Raw genomic sequence first — 9668 nt, 5'->3', positions numbered from 1 at the left:
TGTTTCCCGAGCCCGGCGAGTCTTCTCTCGGCCGTCTTCTGCGTGACGTTCGTTCGCGAGATGCTCGTCTTCGTTTCCGGACGCTGGAGAAAGGAAGTGAGCCAGGCGCGAGTCGTGTAGTATTGCCTAAATTTATTTACGATACTGCGACGGTCGCCGCTACATCAAGTTCCTGCGTTTCGCTGTATAAAGTAGGCATAGCTACCGCGTTACTCAACACGTACAATTTGCCTCCTATCTTCCCGGAATCCAATATCCGGATCCCGGTCATGCTCCGATAGGAAAGAAAGAGAGAATGCTTCTCTCTCTGTAGAATACAAGAAAATTATACGATATAACATTTCCTTCGTCGTACATCATTACATTCTATTAAACAAACTCGTTTAAGATAAACAGGTGCACTTATAGCCTCTACGCCTCTACGTCCCTTTCATTAAAGTCGATCGCTTCGAATGACAAATAGCTATCCGAGCCGATCGACATCCGTCAAAACAAACGGATAATGCGTAATTTACATAAGAAAATAAATCGGATTTTACTTCATAGGGACACTTTAGTGGAATCTATTAACACATGTACAAAATCCATTAGATGCGAATAATTATATCATGCCGAATGGACACATATAGAAGAGAAACGATAATAAGGAGGGCGCATAGTTGCAAATTATGAGTGCTCTCCGTGAATATTAGTATGCACAATATGAGTTGTATATAAAATTGATAATAATTTGTTTGACCGCAGCAAAACACGATATCGATAGAATGTAGACGCGATTTTGTAATCGATCAAGCTGGTGCGGAAACGGAAAACCGGTTTTGACAGTATTTTTACAGGAATTCTTATACTTTCAAGACCGGACGCTGCAATTCGCGCAATGAACAATTGGTAATCGGTCGCGTTAAACTACTAATATCCTGTAGTCACCAAGGAGTTTTGAGAATCCCGCGAGTGTTCTGGTTACTTGAACGAATGTTCGTGATCGCGAAAATTCGCGCAGTCCGATAATCAATATTTTCTCATGGGCATGGACGATTTGTACGCCTCGAACCGTTCGTACGACTGTGCTGTTGCTGGTGCGGTCAGTCCCATAGATTGCATCGGTCCGCTCTGATATGTCGGCGGGATCGGATGCCGCAATGTATTTCCCATGCTACTCGAGTTGCTCCATCTGCAACAAGAGCACTTAGTTGCCAGTGGATGAACATCTAATGTCTCGTCGAGTAATTTGGCGATCGTGAACAAAGAACAAAGTGTAAGAAAGTCACACGAGCTGAAAGTTACGCCTGTGAATTAAATAGCGTACCTGTTAACACTATCGGACGATCTAGAACTCCAGCTGGAAGGCTCGTTACGGGGATCGCGAGACCCGCTGCTCGTCACGGAGTTGAAAGATTTTGAGGATGTAGGTCCCGAATGCCAACCGCTGGGTGTACGATTGCTTTCCACATAACGACTTTCACCTGCATATAACAATAGCATGCAAGAATTAATGAAGACGGTACTTTTATTAATTTATCATAATTGCAACATGTATATTTCTCTCTCCTTTGTTGTACAGGATATATAAAAATTATTAAAACGTTTACCAGCAAGAATAAAGTTCATTATACAATCTTATTCAAATGTAATTCAGAATTTCATTATATTAAACTGTGCATTTGTATTCTGCTTGGTATGCTTTATAATAAAAAGTATATTAATCATGTTTGTGTGTGCACCGACATGGCAGACACAACTGGCGTGTTCGCATTGAGTATTCGCGCAATATTTATTAGACAAACCAGACAAGTTTTTGTATAACACTGCTTTCATATCTCGTTCATTGAATCATAAGACTGATAGCAGGTTCAACTAACTACAATGAAAACTCAACAAAAATCATATAAATTTTTATTATGAAGCATACACATTTATAAAAGAGAATACAGATTTGGATTTGGAATGAGATAATAAATTTCTTTACAAGATTTAATAATAATATATAAAAAGGTATCAAACTAAAGTACTTAAAAATTAAGAAACCAGTGTTTATAATCGTGACCGTTTAGTGTTCATTTGTGACCAGTGCTTAATCATTAATACGAACTTTTGTAATCTGAAATCATTAGGATTGAGCAAAATCCTATCTCAATTTCTCTATACGTTCATCGATATATATAACAAAATAAAAGTATTTTAAATTTAATTTTTCAAGAAAAATTGTTTTTCATATAATAAATTTTACTTGAACTTTTAATAATAAACATAAACTTCAACGTAAATTTATTTTAACTTCTAATCCTAAACATTGAACAATTTTTTCGTCTGTTTTAGCAAAAAATCTAATGACAAAAACGTGCTGGATTTGGGATACAAAAGATATATTTATGTATGTGTCCAAATGTATTATTACCAAAAATTAAAAATGCTTTTTAAATAAGCAAATAATACCTCTATTCGGTTAGTTTTTTACTTCAACTGTTTTATAACTTGGTTATAAATAACGTGTACGCTTAACTATATAAACTATTCCTATCTTTGAAAATGTTTGGCACTTTAAATAAAGCATGATCTATAAGATATTCCTTCTTATCTATCCTATCTTCGAATATTCTCTTTAGAGATATCTCATAAACTATAAAATATTTTATACAATATTGATAAAATCTACTTATCAAAATTATGTACCAAGATTGTTTGCGCGAAAGATATATAAATTGTAAAGAAAAAAAGATTCCTTTGCTACCTAATTTCATTATATCATTTTCTTAAAGGCGATAAAATTAAAAACTTTATATTTCTTAAACCTCAAAAATTTCGTTGAGTCTTCAAGCTTATTTTGGGCGCATATTTCACTGTTTTATAATATTTATATCTTAAGATATAATTTAGTTGCACTATCTAATTTAACTATATTATTCATTATATATCGTCCAAGAATTTTTTTTTTCATATCAAGGGTATTGAACAAAAATAAATTTACACGTATAATACCAGGTCGGGTGTACACACCCTCTTCTCTCTGTCAGAAATGTTTCATGAAGATGTTTTGGCTACTGTATTGCATCCTTGCTTAAAGTTATGCTTACATCCTGTGTACAAAATTAAAGAAAAACCGTCTAAAAATGGCTCAGTGTGATATCAATTATAAGAATAGGGAAAGTGATAAAAACTCCATGTGTCGTGTACTAAAACCACCTCTCGTACGTGTACGATTTATCATACTTACGTGGCGTGCTAGATGTCGGAGGTTTGAAACTATCACTGTATCGCGTATGAGTGTCTCTAGAGCTTCGATGCGTCTCGGGATCGGAACGTCGTACTTCACGTTCGCGAGTATAGGATGTGGTATTTGGACGATCGTATCTGTGTAAATCCAAACGAAGAATTTTTTTTATCAAATTTGAAATACAATTACTGCAATTTTATGACTTGCGAATACAACACGTACCTTTCCTTGACTTGTCGAGGATCTATAGACGAGGATGCGGTGGATAGACTTTCTCGTCGTACAATGACTTCTCTTCCTCGGGAAACATCAGAAAAGCTATCTGGTCGACTATTTCTTGAAGAGAAATCGCTACTTCTTTTGAATTCTTTTTTCAATCCCAACTCTTGAGTAGATCTGAAGTAAATTTAATGGCATTATAACTGTGCTCATGGAGATATATAATTGAATTGTTCGAAATATATTTTATTATATTGTCCGGAAACTTCGTAATGACTGTCGATTGATAACGACTGAACGCAACAAAACGCGTCAAAGCAATTCAAATAATTACCTGCTGGATTCATATCGAGATGGTGGCGAAGGATCCAGTCGTCTATCCGGCACTCGTTCCAGCATCTCGTTTCGTCTATCGACTATTCTGTCCGGGCTATGTCTGCGGCTATGTTCTGTAGCTATTCGTTTTCTGTCAGGTTCCACGTACAAATCCCGCGGATCTCTCCTGTCGGTGGACGTTCTTTTTATGGACGGTGGCGGTGGCGCGCGTCGGCTCTCCTCTAAACGCATCTGCTGTCTCTTCAATTCCAATCTCTCGCGTTCGAGCTTTTCCCTCTCGAGCTTCTGCCGCTCACGCTCAAGTCGCAGTAAATCGGCTTTTTCCTGCTCGATTCGTTCTCTTTCTCGTCTCAATTTCTCTCGTTCTCTCTCCAAGCGCGCAGCCTCTTCTCGGTGTCTACGCTCTATCTCTCGTTGACGTTCCATGTCTTCTCTTCTTCTTCGCTCTTCTTCCCTCAGCATCCGTTCCCTTTCGCGCAATCTTTGCCGTTCACGTTCTTCCTGAAAATTTAAGATTTTGTTTCTTATACAAATTCGTTCTTGCTATTGATAATTTTATCCAAAATTAAAATCAACGGATATACTTACTCTGATTTTAGCAAATGTGAGAACATCATCGCGCTTGCGTCGTTCACGGCTTCGAGATCGACTATGAGAGCGGTGATCTCTGTCCCAAGTACGAATTCGTTTTTCTTCTCGCCTTCCTCTCTCGCTCTCCGGCTTCTTGCTAGTAGATTTTGTCGATCGGGAATCTGACTCTTTAGGTGGGTCTTCCTTTTTGTCTTGCATCTCGATTTTTATCTTCAGTTCGGCACTTTCATTTTTGTCATCAGATTTTTTTGCTATACAAACATGATAATTAATGTCTATGATATCATCAAAAGCTGAAGTGAGATTTATGAGAAAGTAATTTTCCCTTTGTGTGTGTTGTAATTATTGCTGTAAAGAACAAATATTTACCGGCATCTGATCCTTTCTCTTCGGATTCCTTCTTAATTTCTTTCTCCTTTCTTTCATTTATATCATGATCCTTCGGCTTTTCTTTCTCCTCTTTCTTCTCCGATTTACCGTTAACCGTATCACGTTTACGTACGTGACTTTGCTGCGTGTCGCCTTTCGCCTAAGAAAGAATTTATAATATAAGTTTTGGGAATACTGAATATCAAAGAAGAACAAATTTTAACGGTGTCACAATCGAAACATCTCATTATTTACCTTTTCTACAGATATAACGCGTCCATGAAGCTCGGTTCTATGTAAATGTTGTATACATTTCGCAGCATCTTCGCTCGAAGACATGGTGACATAACCGTAACATCTTGCTCCAGGAGTTCTCGCATTCGTCACCACTTTTGCACCTATGACCTTACCGTACTTTGAGAAGATCTGCTTCAAATCGGTCGCACGAGTACTGGACGATAAGCCGGATACCCATAAATTACGACTGCTTGCATTGGTTGGACTAATCTGAGATGTCTTTTTATCTACGAAGAATGTAAAACACATGTTTATGTAGCATTCTAGAATCTATAATCCCTGTTTCTTTTTTGGGAAAAAAAACCATTACGTTCAAAAATAATTCAATGTGAATCTGGCTTACCTTTCTCTTCTCTCTTCTGGCCCTTATTGCTAGACTCCACGCTGAAAGAAATAATATCGTCATTACATCAAAAAATTAAAATTCACAATAATTTTGATTACAAATAACAAATTAATTAGGACTATAAATGTGCTTAATAAGTATCTCTGTAACTATGTTAAGGACATAAATTTGGCTAGCAACTTATTTTTAGATGGTATAACCTAAATACTTTTTGTTTTTGGGAAGGTTTCACTCGTACACCATCTCGTACGTTATCAGTTCTATTTAGATTACTGGATGTGTATTCACTGTGTTCTCTGTTCATCCACTTTTGTCACTCATGCATAAGGAAATCGTGTCCATGCGGCAACACTTATCAGCTCTAAGCATCCACAAAAGGGTCGTCTGCTGCAGTTCTTCCGACAGGGTACTTCTTGTCATAATCGGGAGTTTTTTTTTTTACGTTTTTCTCTCTTTTTTTTAGGGTAGTATCTTCAGTAAACAATAGGATCGCTTCTTGATAGTACGAGAACTTTAGCACGCTTTGCCGAATACAATTTACCATAAGATACTAATGTCCTTTGTATAGTGACGCACGATGAAATCGCTGCCATTCAATGAAACGAATGAACGTCCTCGTTGTGTAGGGAACACAGCACACAGAGCTCGTCTGTTTTTTTTCTTGGTATATAGAGTACGTGTAATCGCTTTTATTGAATTTGCGAAGAAAAATGCAAGCGACATTCGAGAGACTAGTTTAAGTTTGCTAGCCAAGTTCTTGATTTCTTAACATATTTTCCAGAGTTAAGAATTACGGTCTAAGGGGAGGACATAGATTGGAAGATTAACTTCCGAGATTCGATTGATAAAAAAAAAGAATTAAACATAATCTTGCATGTGACGTGAGTGATCTCATCTTGGAAATCCATTATCCTGACGGTACAGAGAGAGAGAGACAGAGAGAGATCATCCCGATGATACGGTTATGCAGCAGTAGAACATCCCTAGCAGAGTCGTGAGCGACACATTTCCAGTTTGCCGTACCACAGTACTGCGAACCGTACTTTTTAGCTCTATGAGAGAGACCAACCTCTTGCTTCCTCCATCTCCACCCTCCTGCTTGATCTTCGTCCCGTTCGCACCGGACGTTGTCCCTTCCTTGCCGCCGGCGCCAGGTTCCGCTCTACCGCTGCCTTTAGAGTCTCCCTTCTTGTTGTTCTCTTCCATTTTCTTCTTCTCTCCACCATCTGCGGGGACAATCAAGGTAGCATAGTCACTTTCTGCGAAGCCCAGACTCTTCTCCCTCCCTCCTAACATCTCCTGCTTTAAGTGGATTGTGACTTCCAGTCAGGAATTTCGGCCAAGTCACTAATAAATTCACACGGCAAGCAACGATGTGGCTTGCACGATATTACGAGCCACCGATCCTCAATAGCACCGGTTTGATCCAGGAAACCTAAAGCTTTTTCGTCGGTTTTACGTCGATTTTATACGCGCGCGTTGCCTGTACACAAAGCTACCTTCGATCTCTTCCACGAAACCTCGAATTGAAAACAGATTTGAGGGGGAAAAAAAATAACGATAAACGCAGAGCATGCTTATCAATTTCATGAATTCGCATTGTTCTACGCTGATAAAATGATCCCTGCGATAGATTACTACTCTCGCGCGTGGGAAACGTGCTCTAACGTACAAACGCGACAACGATTCGTCGAAGAGGCACGAACAATTCGAAGATACTGGTCAAACCTCATGTCGTGCGATAATTTATTTTGCGGCAAATATTTGCTGGCGTATACTTGAGTCTTCTTGTATCCATATGATTCGACGATAAGAGAGATCCAACGATGCTCTACGTGGTAGGTATAATTAATGTAATTGTATAGCAAATTATAACGTTAACTAACTTAAAGACTACGGGATATGGCTTGTGTTTGCTCGAACAGCAGCACGGGAATGTCGGGAGATGTACACTGTTTATCCCGGTTGGAAACCTTATCGATCACCATGCGTTTATCCCGGTCGAAACGCCATATCTGTTGCCGGCTTGCACTTGAATGATAGCACGCCACGTCTATCGTGGCTGGACTATGTCGCATCCAGACGTTGAAACGAAGTTCACGACGAGGCTTGAAGACCGGAACTCGTAGGACGAGGAAGAAGGTTACGGACGATCCCAACGTCGCCCTTATTCCAGATGGTTGCACGAATACGTTCTTGAAGACGCTTGCTCTTAACGCTGGCGCTTTTGCTAACTTACTCAGGATGTCGCAGATACAAATATCGCTAGCCTTGATACTTGGAATACTTATAGCTAAATTTAAAAAAATGGTCAACGATATATGGCGAACTTACCTTTGTGCCTGTCATGAGACTCGGTCTGCAATAAAAAAAAAATATCCATTAGAAATAATTCCAATAGAACCATGGGTGCTTACGAAGAGGCGCTCGGGGTTGGGTTTTGGTATAGCGCACGTAACATATACTACGTGCTATACATATGCTATATGCTACGTACCAAAATCTAACCCCGAGCTAACTCTCGAGCGCTTCTTCGTAAGCACCCTATATTCTAGATCTTGAATCTTTGTGGAATTAATTATAGTAGTTTCCCGAAAAATGTCTTTCTTGAATCGTACCTCCTCAGCTAGGAGATTCTCTTCATCTTCTCCAATAGTTAAGTTGATAGAGTCCTCATTATCAATACCATTAGCTTCAACAGTGGCGGATGGCGCGTCTGACGTTTGGTGCGTGACAGTCTTCTCCGCCTCATTCTTCTCGTCGCTGCTCTGCGCACTTTCACTCGTAGCCTTGACTCCTTGCATTTTATCTTCCCGTTTTTCCTCCTTCGCAAAAATATTTTTAACTTCAGATTTAGGCGCCTAAACAAAAAAAATTAAAGCAAATTGTTAATTTTAAACCATAGATCCAATCCTAATTCAAATATTTAACATCAATACGTATGCTATACCTCTTTTACTTCTTTCTTAACATTTTCTTTTTCATCACGCGGTTCTGTCTTTATCTCCACCTTGGATTTATCTAAATTATCCTGTCCATTTTCTTCCTTCTGATTATCAGTGTTCTCAACAGAATCTTCTTGATTTAAAGCTCCTATGACACGAAAGAAAAAAGTTTAACAAACGATAAAAATCTGTCATTTTGACTCGTCATCAATTATTGCAATATGAGATTAACGTTCTATATATTAAAAACTACATAATAACATTTAGAAATATATATACCGTCATTCTTTCTCGGAATGATTTTAGACGACCCACCAGACGGTACGATAAGATATTCCTCGGGATTCTTCCCTTCGTCCAGTATCGCCTAAAAATATATGTTATACCATTTTAAGTTTATAAACGCAACCCATCATTATCGGCACGCAAAGATTTAATTTCACCAAAAAATAAATGTATTGTGTCTAAAAAAGTTCACGGTTTTATCACTTTGGCTTTTTCTCGCTTATAGCATTATTTACGCGATACTCTTTCCACTGGCATTTGATAGGCTATTACCACGGTATAACTGTGCTAATACGGTCAAGGAGAAAACAATCGTTTATTCGCGAAGACATTGGTAAACTAAATTTCCCTTCTCCCTCCCCCGAGTAGCGCGGTCAGATTGCGCAATCTTTCGACAAGAATTCCTGCATGTTAAGCGGGCAGAAGCGTCGCTTCGCTTTTTACCCGAGCTCCGATGCGGGAAAGACCTAATCGAAGGTCGGGGCGAAATACCGGTGACAACAGGCCCGTTAAATCGACAAGATCGATGGCGATAAACGCGTTGCTTGGAGCACGAACGGGAAGGATCGCAGGGGCGAGAGAAAAAAACGGGGAGGCATCGCTCACCTTGGACAGCCGTTCGAGAAGCGCCGCTTTGTTACCGGATTTGTCCAAACCGCGACGTTCCAGCTCCGTCTTGAGGTCTATAACCCGGAGCTCGGCAAGCTTTTTCCCTTCCACATCGGCCATTGTACCCGCAACGACACGATCGTTCGCGGGACGGGAACGACGACAGACGACAGCGGCGGCAGCGCGGGATCGCGTCGGACGGATTGCGTTCGAGCCCGATATCAAGGATCACGATACGCGCGTGACCACGACTGAAACCAACCGAAATAACTCGGGGTACAATTGGCTCGAAGCGGAGGATCCCGAAGCACGAGAAAACGGCACGCCACGAGAGCTACGGGGACGGGGACTCTTCGATGGCACACCGTTCGATCACCGTATCGGAAACGAATGGGAGGCCATTGCGTATTGCGTCTACTATCGAATTGAATCGAAATAATCGAATATCGAATATATCGCA

The 9668-nt window shown here is 39.8% G+C and overlaps 1 protein-coding gene across 4 annotated transcripts; it reads right to left on the bottom strand.

The window, feature by feature from the left end:
* Window positions 1–112: 112 nt before the first annotated feature.
* LOC143905213 (uncharacterized) lies at window positions 113–9607 on the bottom strand. Of its 4 annotated transcripts, none has more exons than XM_077420465.1 (15): window positions 9206–9607; window positions 8594–8681; window positions 8320–8462; window positions 7988–8230; window positions 7704–7728; window positions 6439–6595; window positions 5367–5407; window positions 4982–5250; window positions 4727–4886; window positions 4355–4608; window positions 3765–4267; window positions 3434–3607; window positions 3212–3348; window positions 1307–1463; window positions 113–1185 (listed from the first exon to the last, which is right to left on the bottom strand). In XM_077420465.1, exons 1-15 carry the CDS (start codon window positions 9326–9328, stop codon window positions 1083–1085), a joined length of 2577 nt encoding a protein of 858 aa, XP_077276591.1. In that variant the 5' UTR covers window positions 9329–9607; the 3' UTR covers window positions 113–1082. The 4 variants fall into 4 exon arrangements, with proteins under 4 accessions (XP_077276591.1, XP_077276590.1, XP_077276589.1 ...); XM_077420464.1 differs by having other exon boundaries at window positions 113–1171; window positions 7988–8194; XM_077420463.1 differs by having other exon boundaries at window positions 113–1171; window positions 9206–9606.
* Between the last annotated feature and the right edge of the window lie 61 nt (window positions 9608–9668).

Source organism: Temnothorax americanus, unplaced genomic scaffold (genome assembly GCF_048541705.1).
Source record: "Temnothorax americanus isolate GAGA-0224 unplaced genomic scaffold, ASM4854170v1 Scaffold6, whole genome shotgun sequence".
Classification (NCBI taxonomy): Eukaryota; Metazoa; Arthropoda; class Insecta; order Hymenoptera; family Formicidae; genus Temnothorax; species Temnothorax americanus.
The sequence above is the reverse complement of the archived record's forward strand: the minus strand, read 5'-3'. Positions and strand labels throughout refer to the sequence as shown.